This window comes from Capra hircus, chromosome 22, assembly GCF_001704415.2.
Source record: "Capra hircus breed San Clemente chromosome 22, ASM170441v1, whole genome shotgun sequence".
Taxonomy (NCBI): domain Eukaryota; kingdom Metazoa; phylum Chordata; class Mammalia; order Artiodactyla; family Bovidae; genus Capra; species Capra hircus.
The window spans coordinates 55,566,533-55,586,327 of NC_030829.1; the positions used below are offsets into that span (position 1 = coordinate 55,566,533).

The 19,795-nt window shown below is 56.8% G+C and overlaps 1 protein-coding gene across 7 annotated transcripts in view; it reads right to left on the bottom strand.

Annotated features, from left to right (window-relative positions):
* Positions 1–19,795, bottom strand: part of VGLL4 (vestigial like family member 4) — a 155,609-nt gene that overhangs the window by 2,688 nt on the left and 133,126 nt on the right. For 6 of the 7 annotated variants that reach the window (XM_018066980.1, XM_018066984.1, XM_018066981.1 and 3 more), the window contains 2 exons: positions 3,074–3,296; positions 228–348 (listed from right to left, as the gene is read on the bottom strand). In XM_018066980.1, the coding sequence (XP_017922469.1) occupies positions 228–348; positions 3,074–3,296 (344 nt within the window). Of the gene's footprint in view, positions 1–227; positions 349–3,073; positions 3,297–14,970; positions 15,076–19,795 lie in introns of those variants that run through there. The other variant, XM_018066985.1, reaches the window with a different exon arrangement.

Genomic DNA, 19,795 nt, shown 5'->3' on the forward strand with positions numbered 1-19,795 from the left:
TTCACGCACACGCGGCGGCGGAGGCGATGACCGCCCCGAGGCCGGACGCGAGGGGGGCCTGGAGGGCGGGGCCCAGGGGCTGCTCCCCCCGCCCAGCCCGGCGCCTCTGTGCTGGGACAACGCAGCCCTGCGCAGGGGCCCCGAGGCCGCCGTTTTGGGAACAGGAGGGTAAGGGGCGCTGAGTCCCCCACCCTGTTGGGGGGTAGGGGGCACGCGCAGGCACTCACAGCTCGGGGTCCGCCGGTAGCTGGCCGGGCCGGCCGCGCAGCCGCTGTGCGCCACCGGGCAGTGCGAGAGGTTGCAGTTCCGGGCGCTGGCGGAGGCGCATGTGATCACCGAGGGCCGGTTCTGCGGAGGGAAGGCTGGCGTGAGCGGCGAGCACCTGTTGGGGGGTTGCGGACCCCACCCGGCCACCCCGCCCTCGCGTTCCTCCCCTGTTCCGAGGCAGGACGGCCACCCCGGTGCTCCTCAGCCTGGCTGGGCACCCACTGAACTGGGAGAGCCCCCATAGGTGCGCATGGGGCCTTCGCCCCAGTACCCCTTTCCCGCCGAGCACCCCCTGCTAGACCTCTCCCGGCCCAAAGGCAGATCTGGTCAAGGCCCTCCTCCGCTTCGTGGTTCCCACTCTGAAGCTCAAGGACCCAAATCCACAGTGAACAAGCGCCGAGGAGGTGTGCCGGGCCCCCTCTGAGCAGCAGCCGTGTGAGTCGCTGAGCCCCGGGGACAGAGGCTTGGCTGCTGGGCTGAAATGGGACCATCACCGAGTGGGGGGGAGACCAGCGGGTGGACCGCAGGGGGAGGGCCCCCTGCCAAGGGACCACAGGCTCCAGAGCGTGTCCCCCAGACCCCAGAGCTTCTCCGAGCCATTCTGGGACCTCCAAAACACTCCCAGTTCCGCTCATCTCTTTCCATTCCGACCATGCAAGTGACCACGGAGACGGAGGAACCGCCCCCAGTGCGCAAGTCACACACCAGTGTTACCCGGTCGGCCTTCCAGAACTCGCTGTGCTTCCTGGAGACCACCACGCTGCCTGCCTGGCAACCTCCACCCACCCTTCAAAACCCTGTTCAAGTACCTCCTCTGTGTGAGGCATGAAGCCACCCCCAAGCAGGCACCCTGCCAGACATCCCCCGACCGGATGAAAACACCTGTGAGCCAACCACGCCCTCAGGCTGCAGCCAGGAAAGGTCCTGATAGCCCCAGATGAGATGGAGGCGGCCAGCCAGCTCGGGGGAGCTGGGAGTCAGCTGAGACCGAGTGCAGCAGCAGGTCAGCAAGGGGATCGGGGCTTGTCCAGCCCCGGCCATTCCCGTAAAGAGCCAGGTCGGTAGCCCCTGCGGAGGCCTGCAGAGCAGACCTTCCCGGGATGGCAAGTGGGCAGGTCTGTTATATGGATCTGGCTCCATTTGAGAGAGCAGGTGTGATTGGGTCTAACGAGGAACGGCACACACCCGAGCTGAGGGAAGGTGAGGCTGAGCAGCAGCAGCCCGAGAACAAAGACCTCGGGGCTTTACTGATGGTTCCTCACGTCGGCAGCGGAGCAGAGCCACCGGGAACCGGTGTGAGACCTTGCCGTAGGGACAGAAAGGGTGGGGAGGAGGAAACGTGGCTCTGAGACTCGGAGGGCCTCGGAGAACCGAGTGCCCGCTCGTTAGGCAGGACCTTCATTCACCTTCTAAGCTCGTTTTGTGAAACGGGAAGAATCCGACCTGACGGGCCTGGAGCGCGGCCTGAGACGGGTCTGGGGGCCTGCCCTGGTCAGGTCCAGGCGTCCTGCCACTTCTGGAGGGTCTGTTCAAACCGCCGAGTCCGTGCTCCCCCCACCCTCCAGACAGGGCTGCGGCTGAGATGGGAGGAGACTTGGGGGGGAACTTGGGAGCTGGGGGGCAGGCACGCTGAGCTGGCTGTGCGATCCACACGCAGCGAGAGAAAAGGATGCAGAGATGGGCCCAGAGCCAGGGGAGGAAGGGGGCCAGCCTCCCATCCAGCTCTCAGGCCCGGCCTGGCCCTTCCTTCCGAAGCCTGGCTGCACCCACGGCTCCAGGAGACGCCCGGGGCCTCTCGCTATAACTTCCTTCCTTCCTGCAGCGCCGGTGAGTGTTCCCTACCTGGTAGCTCCCCCTGACTCCCCCCAGCTGATACATGACCAGTCTGGCTTACTTGATTACCTGGCTCCTCCAGACTCGAACTGTATGCATGCTCGCATGTTGCTTGACCATCTTCTAACACACTACCCACACAAAGCAGCTGCCTGTACCCAGTTTTGTTAAAAAAGAAAGGTGGGGGGGGGCAAATAGGGTCGTGATTTGGGGCTTTAAGGCAGGAAGCGCAACTGTTCATCAGCCTTCCTGGGAGCAACAGTGAAACTTCACCCAACACCTGAGGGCGCCTACGAGCAGGGGGCACAGACTGGGTCAGAAGCAGGCCTGGGCAGGGGCTGCGGTAGCAGCCTGGAGGCTGAGCTCGGCTCCGGCACCTCCCCGCGCTCGCATCCGCGTCCAGGAGTCTCGAGCAAACCCTGACTGAGGATCTGCTGGGCCCCAGGCCCTGGAGGTTCAGAAAGAGGAACCACGGGTTCATGCCGGGCTTCTGAACCGCACAGTTAATGCCTCCCTTTATCAGCTCTTCCCCCAGGAGCCCGTTTTCTAAGTCTCTTCCTACCAAACAGGCTGTGTTTACTGACAACTTACTTCCCTTATTTTCCTTTATATATGTATATGTCAAAAACAGTCCCTGTCTGCCAATCACAGGGTTCTGACCAGACTTCCTAGGGCCCCAGCCCCGAGCAGAGCAGCCTGGCACTGAACTCCAGCCATGTGGCCTCTAAGGGGTTCGCTTCGGAGTCCCCCTGGGATCATCGCACTGATCCCGAAAGGGCTGCTGAGGAAGAGGGCGAGAAACATGGCAAGTCCAGGCCATTCCCTCCTCGTGCGGAGCAGCAGCCCCCAGACACTGCCGCTTCTCTGAGGCCGCTCGGCCCACGGAGCGGGGCGCACACACAGAGTCACCCACGCAGCTGGTGCCCCCGGCACAGCCCGGGGATGGGGTCCCGCCCCCCCGACAGAGGCATACCTGCTGCCGCTCCACCGGGGCCAGGGTGGGCGAGAGGCCGGCCGGCCTGCCGGCGTCCAGGCTGTTCTTGGTCAGTGCGAGGGGCTGCTCCATGCTCAGGCTGGGCAGGGACGCGTACAGGGGGCCGCCGTGCAGGCTCATGGTGGGGGCCACAGCCCGCTCGATGGGGCTGCGGCTCCGCTCCCGGGGGTCTTTCCGGCAGTCCCCGTTGGCCGTCTTGTTCCTGAAAAGAGAGCAGCGCGCGCTCAGACGAGAACGCCTGACAGCTTCTGGGTGGGGAAGGGGCCTGCGGCCAGGGTCAGGCTCACACCGATCATTCTAGCCTTCTCTGCTGTGGGGAGGGACCACACCGTCATCACCCCACCTTGGGGCGCCTCCAACAGCCCACAGGGAGCCAGGGGCCTGCACACTAGCCCAGGTGGGCACTGGGGAGCAGTGCCCTCAAAGGGTCTGGGGTCTGCTCCATGGCACCAGCAGGAAGAGATGGGCCCCCCACCTCAGCAGCCTGGATGCAGCTTCTCTGACACACCCCACCCACACGGAGCCAGAGACCTCACCCCAAGCCGGCGTGGTCTGCCCGGCACCAGCCTTCAGAAGGACAAAGGCAGTTAGGATGCTGCAGCAACCCAGCATCTCCCACACGCCAGGTCCCGACCTGAGCCAGGGACACTGTGAACCTCCCAGGTGAGGGATTGAGACCCCATGTGGTCTCGTCACTGGATGCCTCACGGTGCGGTGCTCAGGTGAGGATCCCCGACTCCCGTGGGAGGGCCTCGCCGGGGCCACCCGTGGCGTCCCCGGGAAGCTGAGGCCGCGGCAGGCGCCCATGAGGGCCCCCAAGGGCGGCCCGCCACAGCCCTGACTCCCCATCCGTCCGCCCTTCCTTGGCTCCGTCATGCCGCCCACGCTGGGACCGTCCACACACCTGGGCCAACGACACCCCCCAACTGCTGAGCCTGGCTCTGGCCCTGGACCCCGCCAGAGTGGGCCGTGCAGGCTCAAGAGACAGCCGCCCTCCCCTCATCCCACTAGTGAGCCTGCCTTCCTGTGTCCCTGGAGCCCCCAGGGCATCTGAGAGCCCACTCGGCCACTGAGAAACTGTGGGTGAGGGCGAGGCCCCAGGGCCTGAGCAGCCGTCCCGCAGATGCAGTCTGTGCCCATCGGGATGGCACTGGGGCTCGGGGGAGGGGGGTCGGTGGTGCAGGAGACCAGCCAGGTTCTGCCAGCATGTCCCCGGAGCCGGTGTCCTCAGCCGCCATGGGGGCGTGGGGGCCACCTGGGAGGGTCTCCAACGGGGACCGAAGGCTACACATGTATGGAATCGTGCAGGTGGGACGAACCACCCGTAGCTCAGCTCATCAGCTGCTGCGCAGCACGACTGCACGCGGCACACCGGTCAACTCGTGGGTGTCCCCACCCGCGCCCCCCATCCTCCGGTGGACTACAGAGTGACTCAGACACAATTAGAGGACGAACTTCCAGCCCACGAAGACGATCACAGGCAAGTGAGACAGTCCAGACGAGGTGCTCCCACAGACCCCAGCAACATCCAGAGAATTACGAGACCAGAAAGAGAAAAGGAGAAAAAAGCCCTTAATTCTGAAACCAGCCTGTCCGTGATGTATCGTCTTCCTGTGAAGATTCAGAGGACATTCCGGGCCTTTATGCAGAAGGCTCCACAGTCGTAACTGCGAACGCCGACATTCAGATAGAAGGTCACACAGCAGGGACATCAGCCCTCCGACCCGAGGTGAGCGGGCTTTTCCTGAACGGTGTTTTTCCCTTAATGTAGCTCAGTCAACAGTCTGCCTGCCAATGCAGGAGACATGGGTTCGATCCCTGCATCAGGAAGATCCCCTTGGAGAAGGAAATGGCAACCCGCTCCAGTATTCTTGCCTGGAGAATCCCATGGACAGAGGAGCCTGGCGGGCTACAGTCCACGGGGTCGCACAGAGCCAGACACAACCGACTGACAATTTCCCTCTAGCGTTTGATGTTCTACATAAACTGCCTCCCTGACAGAATCTCCCCAAAAAATGAGGTTTCTAGACGTCATATCACGAACTGTTGAGAGGCTGCGGGCTGGTCACGTCACTGGGACAAGCCCCCGTGCAGTTCAGGCTCCGTGCCAGTCCACCAATGCTGACCGAGCCCTCGTCTCGTGACGGTTACGAGAGGAAGACAGCCCTGCTCAGGGGCTCACGATCCGGGCACCGGAGGGTCTGCCCCGCGTCACCCCGGGTGGAAGAGGAGTGAACAGGGCAAACGGGCCCCTACAGGCAGGACGCAGCGGGCATCGAGGGCCCCAAGAGACACCGAAAGCACCCAGAAACCGTCTGAAGAAGTCGCTGGTTAATTTTAGTAAATTACACATTACTCACACTTCCAAGCTCCTTTTCCCGGTTCCCAGAGCTTGGACACAGACGTCCTTTTCCTTCCCCCAGTGAATCACCCCCAGGCTCCGCCACTTCCCGGGCGTCACGTGCTCCCAGACCCAAAACCACACACTTCCTGCCTGTGACCCGCGGCGCCTCCGCCCTCCTTAGGGACACGTCTTGCTCCTCAAGGGGCCCAGAGGCCTCCCGGGTGGTGGGCGCCGGGGACCTCCGGAGAACACGAGGCTCAGGGTCCCGGGCCCCACCCCCCCCAGGGGCCCATCCTCACCCCGGGGAGGGTGCTGCCACAGGGAAGATGGCAAGGGGCTCACGAGTAGGGAGGGGACACCATCCTCCAGGACAGGGCGTCCGGGCCTGGGTCCCACGAGCTGCCGCCCTGCCCTCCGCGTCCCCAGGGGAAGGCACACTCGGCCCCAGGCAGGGGACCGTGCAGGACGCCCTCCGCACGCACCCTCATGAACACGGGGCTCCCTGCCCTTCACCAACAGGGCCCAGAGCTGCAGCAAACCCCTGGGAAGGTTTGTCTGCCCGCTCTCAGCAGAGGCTCCAAGTTCTTAGGCTGGGGAGGGAAGCGGAATGAAGCAGTTTACTGCTTTCGAGGAATGTTCTGGGGCCCTGGGGTTCCCAGGCGGCAGCTCCTGGACCCAGTTCAGTGCCCCCGTGTCCCCCACCCCATCCTGGGCTCCTGTAATTCAGGAACACCCCTGAGCTGGCGGGGTGGCCACGGGATGCAGAACACTCCCCTAGCTGGCTGACGTGCTGGTTTAGGACGGGGATCAGGCCGGCAGCAGGTGCCAGCGTCTCAGAGAAGAAGCCCGAGGCAGAGGCGATGAACACTCAGCCCGAGAGGCTGAGAGATGGAGGCAGGGCGGCAACCGGACACTCGGCAGGCCCCGGGCAGCCCCACCTCCCCGTCTCCATCCTCAGCTCTGGGAGGCCTCCCCACCCCCAAACCACGGGGCTGGAGGACACAGCGGGGACGTGTGCATGCGCAAGGGGTCACAGCACCAGGGGACACGGCAGCCTCCCCAGCGGGACCGGAGCTCCCACCCTCCAAGCCCTGCCCACTCCCCAGAGCTGAGCACAGCGCAGAGCTTTAAACAACCATTCACTGACTAAGTGAACTGTTAAAGGACAGGTACCGTGTGACGTTATCATGTGAGAGTTGAACTGTGAAGAAAGCTGAGCACCGAAGAACTGATGCTTTTGAACTGTGATGTTGGAGAAGAACCTTGAGAGTCCCTTGGACTGCAAGGAGATCCAACCACTCAATCCTAAACGAGATCAGTCTTGGGTGTTCACTGGAAGCACAGTTGCTGAAGCTGAAACTCCAATACTTTGGCCACCTCACGTGAAGAGCCGACTCACTGGAAACGACCCTGATGCTGGGAAAGACTGAAGGCGAGAGAAGTGGACGACAGAGGATGAGATGGTTGGATGGCATCACCGACTCACTGGACATGAGTTTGAGCAAGGTCTGGGAGTTGGCGATGGACAGGGAGGCCAGTGTGCTGCAGTCCACGGGGTTGCAGAGTCAGACACGACTGAGCAACTGAACTGAATCATGTGTGATCCAGTTAACAGGGTCTGTGATGATTGAAGGGGAATTAAGGAAACTCCAGAGGGAATGCCCAGCAGGAAAAGACTTTTTTTCTGAAAAAGCAGAATTTAAGGAGCATTTACACACCAGGCACAAAGGCCTGTGAAGCGCTTTCCCCCTATCCCTCCCCCAGCCCTCGTTTTCCTCCCCTAGCCCAGCTCCTGCTTCTAAACGCCCCCAGGTCATCCAGACTCAAGTCACCCTCCTTCCTCCTGAGGGGGGTGCAAGGGTGTGACCACGACGTCCTAGTCGGGTGTCCTCACCCCTCAGCACCAGTTTCAGACAGGAAGCAGGCAGGTGTGGGGGGAGACAGCCCGGCAGGGCACAGGGCTCAGAGGAAAGGCGTCAGCACCGCGAGGCTGGGAGGTGAGGCAGAGATGCCGTCGGGTACTCGACGGTGAGCCGGGTGTCACGGGCCGGACACGGCTGAGAATTAACTCGCATTCAGAGCCCTGCTCCCCAGGACACAGAGGGACCCGGGACCCTGCTGCAGTGCCCAGCCCACCTGGCATCGGCAGGGCACGGGGGAGCCCGCCCACCCCTGCCTTTGACCGAGAAGACAGTGTCGTCTGTGACACCTGTCACCAGGGCCACCCAACGGGGATGCAGAGCCAGGCCGCCAGGTGCCCACACGCTGCAGCCCCAAGAACAGGGCCGGCGCTCAGAGACCTGCCTCACTCGGGGAGTCAGGGCTCCCCGACCTCTGAGACCCACGACGCAGGACCACTCTCCTAACAGCTTGTGCTCAGCCGTGTCCAACTCTCTCGACACCGTGGACTGCGGCCCGCCAGGCTCCTCCGTCCATGGGATTTCCCAGGCAAGCATACCGGAGTGGGTTGCCATTTCCTCTTCCAGGGGCTCTTCCCAACCCAGGAATCGAACCCGCGTCTCCTGCGATGGCAGGCAGGTTCCTTTTTAACCTTCTGGGAAGCCCTCCTAACGGCTCGACTCAGCGTAAACAAGGGGCCAGTCTTCCTCAACTGGAACAGCCTGTACACGTTTTCCATCATGAGGTGAGACAAGAGGGAAAAACCAAAGTTTTGGAAAAGAGGTCCACACCGAGAGCCCGGCTGCCGAAGCTCCTCGCCCTCCCCCACCGGCCCGGCAGCCAGAGGACGCCCCGCGTGGACCAGCCAGGCCCTGCCTGCTGCCCGACCGCGTCACGTGGGCCCCATGTGTGCGTTCACTCATTTCAAATGAACGCAGGCGTTGCTGAGACCAATGAAACACAAATTAACTTAGCATTCCTACTGCTACTAAATGTGTAAGTCATGTTTGTCATTAGGCATTTTCTCAATGAACAACACTTTAAAAAAAAAGATACAAGCAACTCTCGTATTCTTGGCATCGGACAGAGTCCGGGCACCCAAGGAGGGATGGAGGCGTCATGTCTCGCCTCCCGCCCGAGAGCCGCAGCATCTGCAGCGCCTGCGGGGCTCGCCTCTCACTGCCGCAACGCCCGCGGCCAGGCAAGGGAGAGATTCAGGGCGACACGGGCTCCGGCCACGGAGGAGCCCAGAGCGGCTGCCTTTTCTCCCTTTGCTCTTCTGCCAGGGGCCCCGGCTGCTGTGCGCACGCAGCGAGCGGAGGCCACTCTCCAGTAGAGGCATCAGCGTGCGGGCTCCTCGGCGCGCTGGCGGCTCTCGTTGCAGACCACAGGCTCTAGGCACTCGAGCTTCAGCAGCGGCACGTGCAGGCTCCCAGCGGACCGGGGATCGAACCCGTGTCTCCCCACGCTGGCAGGTGGATTCCTAACCACTGGACTACCAGGGAAGTCTGAGGTGGCTCTTAAAATGGATAGTGTCTGCAGCGGCTCTGCTGGGGTCAAGCCAGCAGCTCCCGCACACCCTCAGGCTGATGCTGAGATTCCCCGGGGAAAGCCTTTCTCGGGCTAGAAACGTGGTACCCAGCACTCAGGCCACAGGACGACGGAAGCCACCTGCCGGCCCGGGATTCGGGAGGGGAGACACGGCCCTTCCGGACACGCGGACCTCTGCACGCTGCCTGCTCAGACGCTCCCACAAGTCAGCACCAGCACCCAATACATAAGTGGACCGACCAAAAAGCAAACGGATTCTTAGGAACAGCCTGCACCAACTGGATTGAATGACACAGGAACCCGTGAAGCTCCAGGGCAGCGGCTGGCCCAGGGGTCACCGTGACGGAGAAGCGATCCCAGGCCCTGCCACCAGGAAGCGGGGGTCTGAAAACACCTTCAATGCCATCTCCACTCCCCTTCTGGGTGGGAGCCGGGCCCCCTCTCTAATTCCATTCCAACTCTTTGGAAGGCTCACTCTCAGCCTTGACTCCACACTCGGGGACAAGTCGCTGGAAGACACTGCACAGTGTTGATGGTGAAAAGCCTGGATGCTTTGTCCTGGTCAGAGGAAGAGGGCTTCGTGGTAGGGGTGGCTGTGAACAACCAAGGGGAGAGGGGTGTGAACTGAAGCACACCTGTGTGACCCCTTGTGGCGACTTCTCAGACACCCCCAGGGCTGGGGGCTTATTTTACTCAGTTCACTCAACGGCTGCAAAGCGCCAATGAAAGGCACCCCCTATAATGAACGGAATCTACATTACAGTATAATTCTCTGATTGACAGTCTGCTCTTTGGAAAAACCCAAGGAAGTCTGTTTCTTCCTCCAGCCACCAGAAAACCGCTTCTGCATCCACCCTGCCACGCCCAGGATCCTCTTGAGCCAAAACAATCCCTGCTAACGGTCCTAACACCGTCAACACCATACCATCCTGTCGTCACCCACTTCTGTGTGCTCTCCAGATTAGCATCCATCTCTAAGTGTGGTACCCATAACTAGACTCCCCATGGACCGGAGCCCACCAGGCTCCTCTGCCCAGGGGATTTATCCAGGCAAGAAAACTGGAGTGGGTTGCCATGCCCTCCTCCAGGGGATCCTCCCAACCCAGGGATCAAGCCTGGGTCTCCCGCACTGGCAGGCGGGTTCTTTACTGTCTGAGCCAGCAGGGAAGCCCTTTAGGTGTGGTACCCAGAACTAGGTATCACACTCCGGAGGAAACGGAAAGAACAGACAACGCTCTTCAATGTGCACAGCATATTTTGAACCAAAAAATCAAAAGAAAGTAAGAACCAAGGCCAACACAGAACTGAATCCTGACATCAGGAGAACTCCGAGACCTGGACTCCTGACATCAACTGGAACTCCACCGGCAACAACAGGACCCAAGATGCAACGGTCCTCCTCCAGCAGCCTGGTCCCATAGCAACGTCGTCTCCTAAAATCCTTCCGCCCTCTTTTTTCCCTCTTTCACTCGGCTACATTGTGACGTACTGGCTAAAGAGAGAGATTATAAATGAGTTCCTGCCCCACGTGCGCACGCCCGTCAAGGACGGACCCGCACGTTTCCCCCGGCGCTATCTGGTTTGCGGCAGTTCTCTCCCCTTCACGACCCCCACGGCTGTGCTCCTGCCCCTGACCGCAAGCGCGTGGCCAGCATCCAGCTCCCGCGCTGGCAGTGTGCGCGCGCGCATGCGCTCAGTCGTGCCCGACTCTCTGTGACCCCGTGAACTGCAGCCCGCCGGGCTCCTCTGTCCACGTGGACTCTCCAGGCAAGAACACAGGAGCGGGCTGCCATCTCCTCCTCCTTCTGACCCAGGGACTGAACCTCGAGCCTCTTGCATCTTCTGCATTGGCAGGCAGGTTCTTGACCAGCTGAGCCGCCAGGGGAGCCCTGATGTTCCGAACTATCCCGCGGACGACTTCTTTTATTTTTACTGCAGTACAGGTGACTCACGATGCGTTAGGTTCAGGTGCACAGCAGCATGATTCAGCTACATATACTCAATCATTCTTTCTTAGATTCCTTTCTCACAGAGGTTACCACAGAATTCTGAGCAGAGTTCCCTGGGCCATACAGCAGGTCCTTGTGGGTTTACCTGTCTTATGCGGAGCAGTGGGTGTGTGTTCATCCCAAGCTCCCGATTCTTCCCTGCCTTGCCATGCCTCCCTTTTAGTAAGAGTACATTTGTTTCCGATATCCGTAAGTCCGTTTCCATTTTGTAAATCAGTTCATTTGTATCAGTTTTAAGAAACGATTCCACACGTGAGGGGTGCCATGTTTCCGTCTTTCTGTGACTTCACTTAGTATGATAACGGCTAGACTCATGCATGTGGCTGCTCATGGCGTTCTTCTGTTCTTTATCTTATGGCTGAGTAGCATTCCATCGCACACAGTACCGCAACCCCTTTATCCGTTCACCTGTCAATGGACATTTGGTTGCTCCAGCATTCTGCCCTTTGTAAACAGTGGTCCAGTGAACTCTGCGCTGCAAAGTTTCTTTCCGAACTCGGGTTTCTTGGGGACCTGTGTCCAGCAGCGGTGCTTCCGGATCACACGGTAGCTCTCTTTCTGGTTTCGTAACCAGCCTCCATCCTGTTCTCGGAGTGGCTCTTCCAACCTGCGTTTCCCCCAGTAATGGAGGAGGGAGCCCTTTTCTCCACGCTGTCTGCGGGACTTTTTCTTTGGAGATTTTTGATGATGGACCTTCTGACAGGCATCAAGGGGGCACCCTGGTGGAGTTCTGATTTGTGTTTCTCTGGTCAGTGCTGAGAGTGGAGCATCTTTTTGTGTGCTTTCTGGCCGTCTGTGTGTCTTCTTTGGAGAAATGTCTATTCACATCTGCCCAGTTTTTAAATTTTTGGGGGGGCGGGGGACATAGAACTACATGAGCTTTTCCTTATTTTGGAGCCATGGACTTCTTGATAGTAGAGGATAAGTTCTAATTCAACACATTCATTCAACACTAAACAAAATTTTTAAAGCCAGTTTTTCTTTCAAAACCACCCACCAACCCTGACTAACATCAGAAACTCTGCAAGGAAAAATAAATTACTGAATTAAATTATTACAAAACTTTACTAAAAATGTTTGAGAATTTAAGTATTGAGTATATAAAGTGATTAAATGTTCATTTAATAAAAGATCCTGAGGCATCTACCAAATATTCTTTAAAAGTTATTGTAATTATCAGTTATGGAAGTATCATTATTAAAGGGCCTTTGGGACCCTCCATCTGACAGCAAATGGTATTAATTTCAAGCATTTAGTGAATTAATTCTCTCTGAGCAGCCACATGGTCTTACTCTTATCTTTCTGAAAACCAGAGGAAAAGGATAGCTGAGCTACTTTTTTTCTTTACTTCAATTACAGAATAAGAACATGATTAGAATTTCTTCAAGATTATTTCAAGGATTCCTGGACACTAAGAAAGGCTACTAATCAATGGATAACTGATAGGCAAATTACCAATCACCAATCTCCATTCTCTAAGAAGTCCCCAAGGGATCTGCAAAAAACCAATGTGGATGGCTCACTTCACTTCCCAACTTATTAAAATGCATTTCTTGCCAAATATTCTCATTTTCAAACTCTTTACAGAATCAGGACTGACTCTCCCTATAGTGTCTGCTTAGTTTTACTGTAACGTCAGTAGCATCTGGCTATTAAAAACCAAATATTTAATCCCAAACCTAGCACCCGGAATAGGAACCCAGGAGAACCATGACTGTTCAACCCTGAAAGGGCATCACGCCCCTACCCCGAATCTTGACTTAATGATCCTAAAAATGTCTTCAGAGAACCCAGGAGGGCCATCACCCAATACCTGGAGCGACACACCCCTTTCCTTTTCACAAGCACCTCCCACATCAAATGGGAATGGTGACTCCCAATCACCTTTTAAATTAAAGCCCCCCGCCCAGGTCCTCACATGAGGACCACTCCCCACCATGAGGCCCCAAATGTCCTAGCCTGAGAGTTGACCATCTGTCCTCCGAGTTCTTTACACGCTCTTCAACCCAGCTGAGCACGGAATGCAAAGGCTGAACACATAATAAATTCATTACTGTTTATTCACTTGAACCGAAGTTAATCATTAGTCTTTGGAAGGTTTTCTTTTAATCTTTTTTTTTTAAATTGTGGCAAAATACACTATTTAAGTCATTTAAAAACATACAGTTCGGTGGCATTAAATATATGCGCACTGGGTTTCTTTGGTGCCTCGTCTTAATGGTGGCACTGCGGGTCTGCAATCTTTACTGCAGCGCACAGGACTCCCTCAGCTGCGGCATGCAAGCCCTCAGCTGCGGCCTGCGGGATCTAGTTCCCTGAGCAGGGACGGAACCCAGAGCCCCTGCACGGGGAGCATGGAGTCTTAGCCACTGGACCACCAGGGAGTCCCCACCTGCACTGCTGTGTAACCATCCCCGTCATCCACATCCAGAAATTCCTCATCTTTCCAAAGTGAGACTCTGCACCTCTTAAATATGAACTCAGTCCTCTCTCCTCAGCCACCTGGCGATCACCCTTCTCCTCGCTGCTTCGATGAACATGAGCCCCCCACTGAAGAACATCACACACTGTGTTTTGGTGACCGGTACATTTCACTTTGTATAAGGTCTTCAAGGTACATCCACGGGGTAGCAGCTGCCAGAACTGGGTTCCTTTTTTACGACTGAGTAATATTCCATTGCATGGACCCACTCATTCCTTGACGGACACTGAGCTGCTCTGGGGGCTGTGAACACAGGTGTACAGATGCCTTCACTTCCTTTGGGTCTGTACTCATGAGAGGACTTGCTGGATCACATGGTAACTCTGTGTTGAACTCTTGGTCCTTAGACGTTTTGACTAATCATTGGTGGTAAGTGTCCCTCACTACAAGACAAAAATGACAGGTTTCCAGAACCATAGGTCTGGCCCACAACAACAACACAAACACACGTCTCTGTAAACACAGTCTAAGTGTTCCACAAGACAAATGCTGGTGAATAATGGAAGCATTTGACATAATAACTAAATAAACAAAGACCATCCATCACCAGCTCACCTGAGCCCACAGCCCCAGGGACACACACAGGGACTGCAGTCAGGGTTGAGTGTTTGGAGATTCACAAAATAACCTATTTGTGGTTCTCGTTTTTCACTATGGACCTTTAAAAATGACTTCCAGTCATCCAAGGATGGCGAGTGTTAGTAATAACGACCATTAGTGTAACATTAGTGAACAGTTGACAGATGTGCCTTGATCCACAGCCTCAACCCGCTGCCCTGTAAACGTGATCCTCAAATGACCAGATGGAAACCCAAACCAGAGGGCTTGCAGACAGAACAGGCGAGAGCCCCTGGAGGCTTCCGTCCAGGACGGGGGAGGGGGCTGCTTGTGGAGTTAGGTGATCAGAGCCCCATGTCCTGAGGCCGCTGGAGGGGCCTCCTGTCCAGTGGATCCCCAGCCCTCGACCCACTTGCAGAGGAGGGCCTCCTCTCCCTCCCCACGGAGGGAAGTGGTCACATAGCTGAGGTCAGAGCCTTCAGACTTCAGTTGTGGCCAAGTGCTTTTATTTGCCTTGTAATTTTCTTTAAGAATACACGCTAAACTGAAAACATACCCCCACCCCCCCGCCCCGCCTCCTTTTGGAGGCAATCCGGATCGGCCAAACTTGAGTGGGAAGGACAAGCACCCTGTCTTCCCCGGAGCTGCAGCCAGTCACGTGACAGCTGGCCTGAAACAAGTCAGCCGTCAGCTGAAACCTGCCTGCTTCCACCGCAGGAAGGCAGCTCCTGCAACGACTCCCCGTGTGCCTTCACCCTTCTGTTGTCGGCGGCAGGGCCGCGGCCCCTTTAAGAGCCCCGGCCCCTCGCAGAAGAAACCGGATCTGCAGGCCGTGGGGATGTGACTCTGGGACAAGGGGCCGCCTGGCGAGGCCAGAGGGATGAGCAGGAGGAGGGAGCAGAGGCAGGGCCGCCTCGCCCGGCCGCGCTGCCTTCGGAGTTTAAATCAATTACAGCTGAAAATACAGGGTTGCCATCTGGTTTGCAAAAGCAAGGATAAGGGAATAAAATGAAAGGGCTTTTTTGGTACTAACCTCACTTTAATCATTGCCAAAGAGCATGAAGACAGCCCAGCGTCCTCCCACAAGAAAGCCGTGGGCCTCCCAAACTTGGCAGGCGGTCCCCGCGCAGGACGGGCTGGGCGGGAGGCCCGTCAGAATAAAAGTCCCCACCGGGGGCGCGGCACGCTGTGTGTGTGAGGGCGGGGGGGCAGGGGGCTGGCTTCAGGGCCCGAGGCTCCTGGGCGCTTTCTGCGCGGAGGGTGTCCTGCCAGGAGGTGACCCGCATCTTTACTGCCCTGATCGCGAGAAAAGAGCTCGGTCGTCAGGATGACAGCGTGCCATTTCCTCCTCCTTTGTCTCCTCATCTTCCAGAACATCAGCCTTTTAAAAACATCTCTATAAAGGAGGCTAAATGGAACCCAGGAGAGGCCGGCGGGCTGCTGGGGGGCTTGGGGGGTACTCAGAGGAGCAGCATGGCCTGCAAGAGCCCCTCTGAGCACGAAAGTCAGAACACCCCTGTGTTCCCTGCGCTGGGGTCTGCAGGAAGGGACTTCCTCCTGCAGAACCTGGTCTGGGGTGGCTGCACAGGAGCACAGGTCTGCGGTGTCCTCCCTGACCCCGACCCCGCCCCCGACAGACACACACCCCCCCAGCCTCAGTCCCCTTGCCAGGCCAGGCCAGACCTTCACCCGCCCCCCAACCTGAGTTCTTTCCACCCTAGGTGAGTTTTACAGACAAAACCAAGGCATGCCTGGGTCCAGCTTACAGAAAGTACGGCCCACGGCAGCACCGTGGTGTTTATGGGAATAAATGCTGATCAGCCAGTTATGGCCTTTCATAAACCGGAGATCACAACGGTAACAGATGATGTGATGATGATGAAGACGGCATTTGTGTTCCGGGGAAAAACACATCTTCGACCCAAAAATGATGCAAAAGCGGTCTTCCAAATCCAGCCCCGACAAAATCACTGTCTATAGCAACAGTGTCCATAACATTACAGATCTCAGGAGTGTGAACTTTCGAGCAAGCGGTACCTCTGTCAAACCACAGGAAACATCTGGTAAAATGGTTAAATAAAAACAGAATTTAAATGTCTGACTCCAGAGCATGCTTATGGTACCAACGAGAGACCATCACAACAAACGCCGAAAGCTCGCTGGCCACTCACAGAACTCAGTGTCCTTGAGTGGGGGTGGGCAGGCAAACAATCCGGAACCCTGGCCAGGATCCTGTTTCCTGGGGAGGGGGTGGGGGTGACGGTACCACACTGCCACCCCTGAAATGTCCTCAGGCCCAGAGCAGACTCCTCCACACACTCCCCACAGCCCCCAGCAAAGCAGGCTCCCAGAAAGTGCTGGTCCAGGAAACAAATAAAGAAATGAACCATGATACATGCCTCTTGGTCCCACCGCTAACATGTAGCAAGCACATGCAGGTATCCTCACCAGCAAAACACAGCCCAGATGCATGTTACCAGGCGCTTGCTGAAGCACTCTGGTCCCTTGTAAAACACTTTAGAAGGCTTTTCCATTAAAAAAAAAAAAAAGATTCAATGACTTGACCACTTCTCAATTTAAAAAAGTCTGTATTTCAAAGACACAGTAAAGTTGAAAAGCAAATTTAACTTAGGAAAATGGTTATTTTCCTAACTCATCTGATGGAGGGTCCCTAATATGAAGTTGTAACATCACCAATAGAAAGATAAACATGCTAATTAAAATAAGACAGAAATCACAAAAGAAATCCAAATGGCCAATAAAAACATGAAAAGATTAGTCAAGTTTCCTAGCAGCAGAAAGAAAGAAAAAAGCAAAGTTACAACAATGATTCTCCCATGAAACCTGGAAAAATTATCAGTTAACGGAAGGTCACCTCCAGGTTGCTGTGGGTGATGGACACATGCAAACAGTTGCCCATGGGAATGTCAGTCAGCAAATCCAGAAGAGATGGACCGGCAGGAGGCACGGAAGCAGAAACGGGCGCCATCCAACCCAGAAACTCCACTTCTAGAGACAAGGGCCACGTGAGATGTGAACAGGAATGGAAGCCCAGAGACAGCCACGGAAAGATGACAAACCACCGCACAACCCTGTGAACAGCCCCCGTGTCTGCATTTGTTAGCAGGTTCTTTTTGGTCACAAGCAACATCAAACAAGGCTTGCTAGCTGAGGCACAGTGGGGAATCCATTGGAAGGATACTCTGCTACGGATCTTGGAAACGACACAAGAGGCAAACAACCAGTGCTCAATAAGAGAAAAGGAGGGGGCCCTGGGATCAGGGGCAACCGGAGGAGGAAGGCGCCGAGTCTCGGCAAGAGGCCCGCCTGGGGACATCCCGCCACCCCCGCCTCCACAGCCCACCAGGCGCCCCAAGTTCAGGTGCGAGAACCCACCGTCACCGGTCCAGGCCCCACATCCTCGCCCTCCATCACAGCAGCACCACGGAGCTGACATCGGGGCTCAGAAAGTCGAGAAATAAGACATCCAATGGGCTTCCCAGGTGGCAGCCGTAGTAAAGAACCTGCCTGCTACAGTCTGTGTGGTCGCAGAGCCTGATACGACTGCAGTGACTTCGCAGGAGCACGGAGCTGCTGAAAAGTCAAAGGCCGGCCCTTCCCTCCAGCTCCCCTGCTCCCCGAAATGCTACGAGTTCCCACAGTCAAGAGCGGCCACCTGAGCTTTGAATGAGTTACTTCTAAGAGACTGAGGGTCTCACAGGAAAGTGGTCTACAGGTTTAGGGAGGAAGGGTGAGGGCAATGCCCCTCCTCTGCTGTGAACGAGGGAAGGTGCTGGGTTGTTGGGTTTTTTAAATTCTTTTTTTTTTTTAAGTAAAAGTGTTGGAATTGTTGGCTAGAAATAGAAACGAGCCTTTGGGCAGCAAGAGCAGTGTAGGAAAAGGTGCTGAGTTTTAACTTGGTGCTCGCTGCGACATTTACGTCTGTTTCTTACTGCTCAGCCCTGTCCTGTTCCTGATAGACCCTGATGCTGGGAAAGACTGAGGGCAGGAGAAGGGGGCGACAGAGGATGCGATGGTTGGATGGCATCACCGACTCGATGGACATGAGCCTGAGCAGGCTCCGGGAGTTGGTGATGGACAGGGAGGCCTGGTGTGCTGCAGTCCATGGGGTTGCAAAGAGTCAGACGCGACTGAACAACAATGTCCTGTTTCAATTGCTTCGCCTCCTCCTCCCACTTGACTTCCCTTCCCCATCATTTCTGAACTCACGCTCCCCCTGCAACCCCTCCTGTGTAACACCCACTCACATCCTGAAACGTGGTTCATTTATCTATCACGTAGGACGTCATCACTCCTGGTGTGGACAGACAGGCGCCCTGCCGTGGGTCCAGCTGGTTCCAAAAGGTGACCTCCCAAGGAGGGACACCCAGGGTCGTCCCTGCCCAGGTCCCCGCTTCCCTCACCCCCCAACCATCCACCCTGCAACACGGGGAAAGCTATCCTCGATCAAAGATCACCGGAAGGCATGACAACAAGACCCTTTCTGACTGCAGCCTGAACTGAGAAGAAAACACCCACGGCGGCACTGCTGAAGGTGAAAGCACCTGGGGTGTTAGATGGCATCACTGTCTACGGCACACACCGGAGAGAAAGCCAACGGGGCCACAGGGTATTCACAGCTAGTGAAGACACATGGGTTTGCACGGTACTGGTGGTTTTCTGTCTGTGGATCCCAACTCTTCCCAAAGTTGGTGGGAGGGGCGCCGGGAGGACAGCAGGTCGCATGACCACCAGATTTGGTGGTGCGCTTAGAATGATCAAAGTTACAGTAAGGCAGCCAAGGGTGTGAAGGGGAGCCCGGGAGATGGTGGCGAGCGCCACGCCACACACGCTAAGATGCCCCGGGCAGTGACGGTGCTGGTTTCAAGACGGACGTTTTGAGGCGGGAGGACCACCCAGGCTGCCCACCGTGAGTCTGGGGAGGTCTCTTCCGACACCGTGTGGAGCTGGCGCAAAGGCCTGTAACAGCGGGGGTTTGGGTGTCTTCCTAACACAACCGTGGTCAAGGAGACTTGTGAGTGAGGACTGACAGGCCAAGGAAGCCACCTAAGGAGGGTAATTCTGGGCAAGGGGTTTAGGACAAGTCACCGGAGTCCCTGCAGGTCACCCTGAAGAGCTCGGATTTTATCTCACTGTCAGAAAGGAGGTAGAGCCGCTGCCCACCCACAAACACGGCCACGCCCTCCACGGAGGCGCTTGAGACACACAGGCTGGTCGTGGAGCCACGTGGCCATCACCCCTTTCACCAACGTCTCTACTGCCAAGGTCGCTCCTGTGTCACGGAGAAGAGGGAGCCTCCGCGTTAGTCCCCTGACATAACCTGCTCTGGGGCTAACACACCCCAAGTTGTTGTTCAATTGCTCAGTCGTGTCTGACTGCGATCCCATGGACTGTAGCCTGCAAGGTTCCTCTGTGCATGGGATTCTCCAGGAAAGAATACTGGAGCGGGTCGCCATTTCCTTCTCTGGGCAATCTTCCCGACCCAGGGATCAAACCTGTGTCTCCAGCACTGGCAAGTGGGTTCTTTACCACTGATCCCAGGGAGCCCAATACCCAAAGTGGTCTCCCACAAATAAATACCACAGTTCTATTGTAAGATAGCTGAAGAACATTTTAGCTTTGAGAACCATTTAGGTAGACCTGGGAAAACTCCAGGAGTAAACACTTGGGCAGGGGTTTGCTTGCTTTTCTAGTGTGGACTGAACTCTCTCCACTGAGAAGAAGGGCCCAGCCATCCCTCTAACCTGCGAGAGGCCCCCGTCTGAACTGGAGCTCTCCCTTCCATACATCTCACCTGACGCCCACACTGGGATCCAAGGGAGGTGCACAGCCAGAAA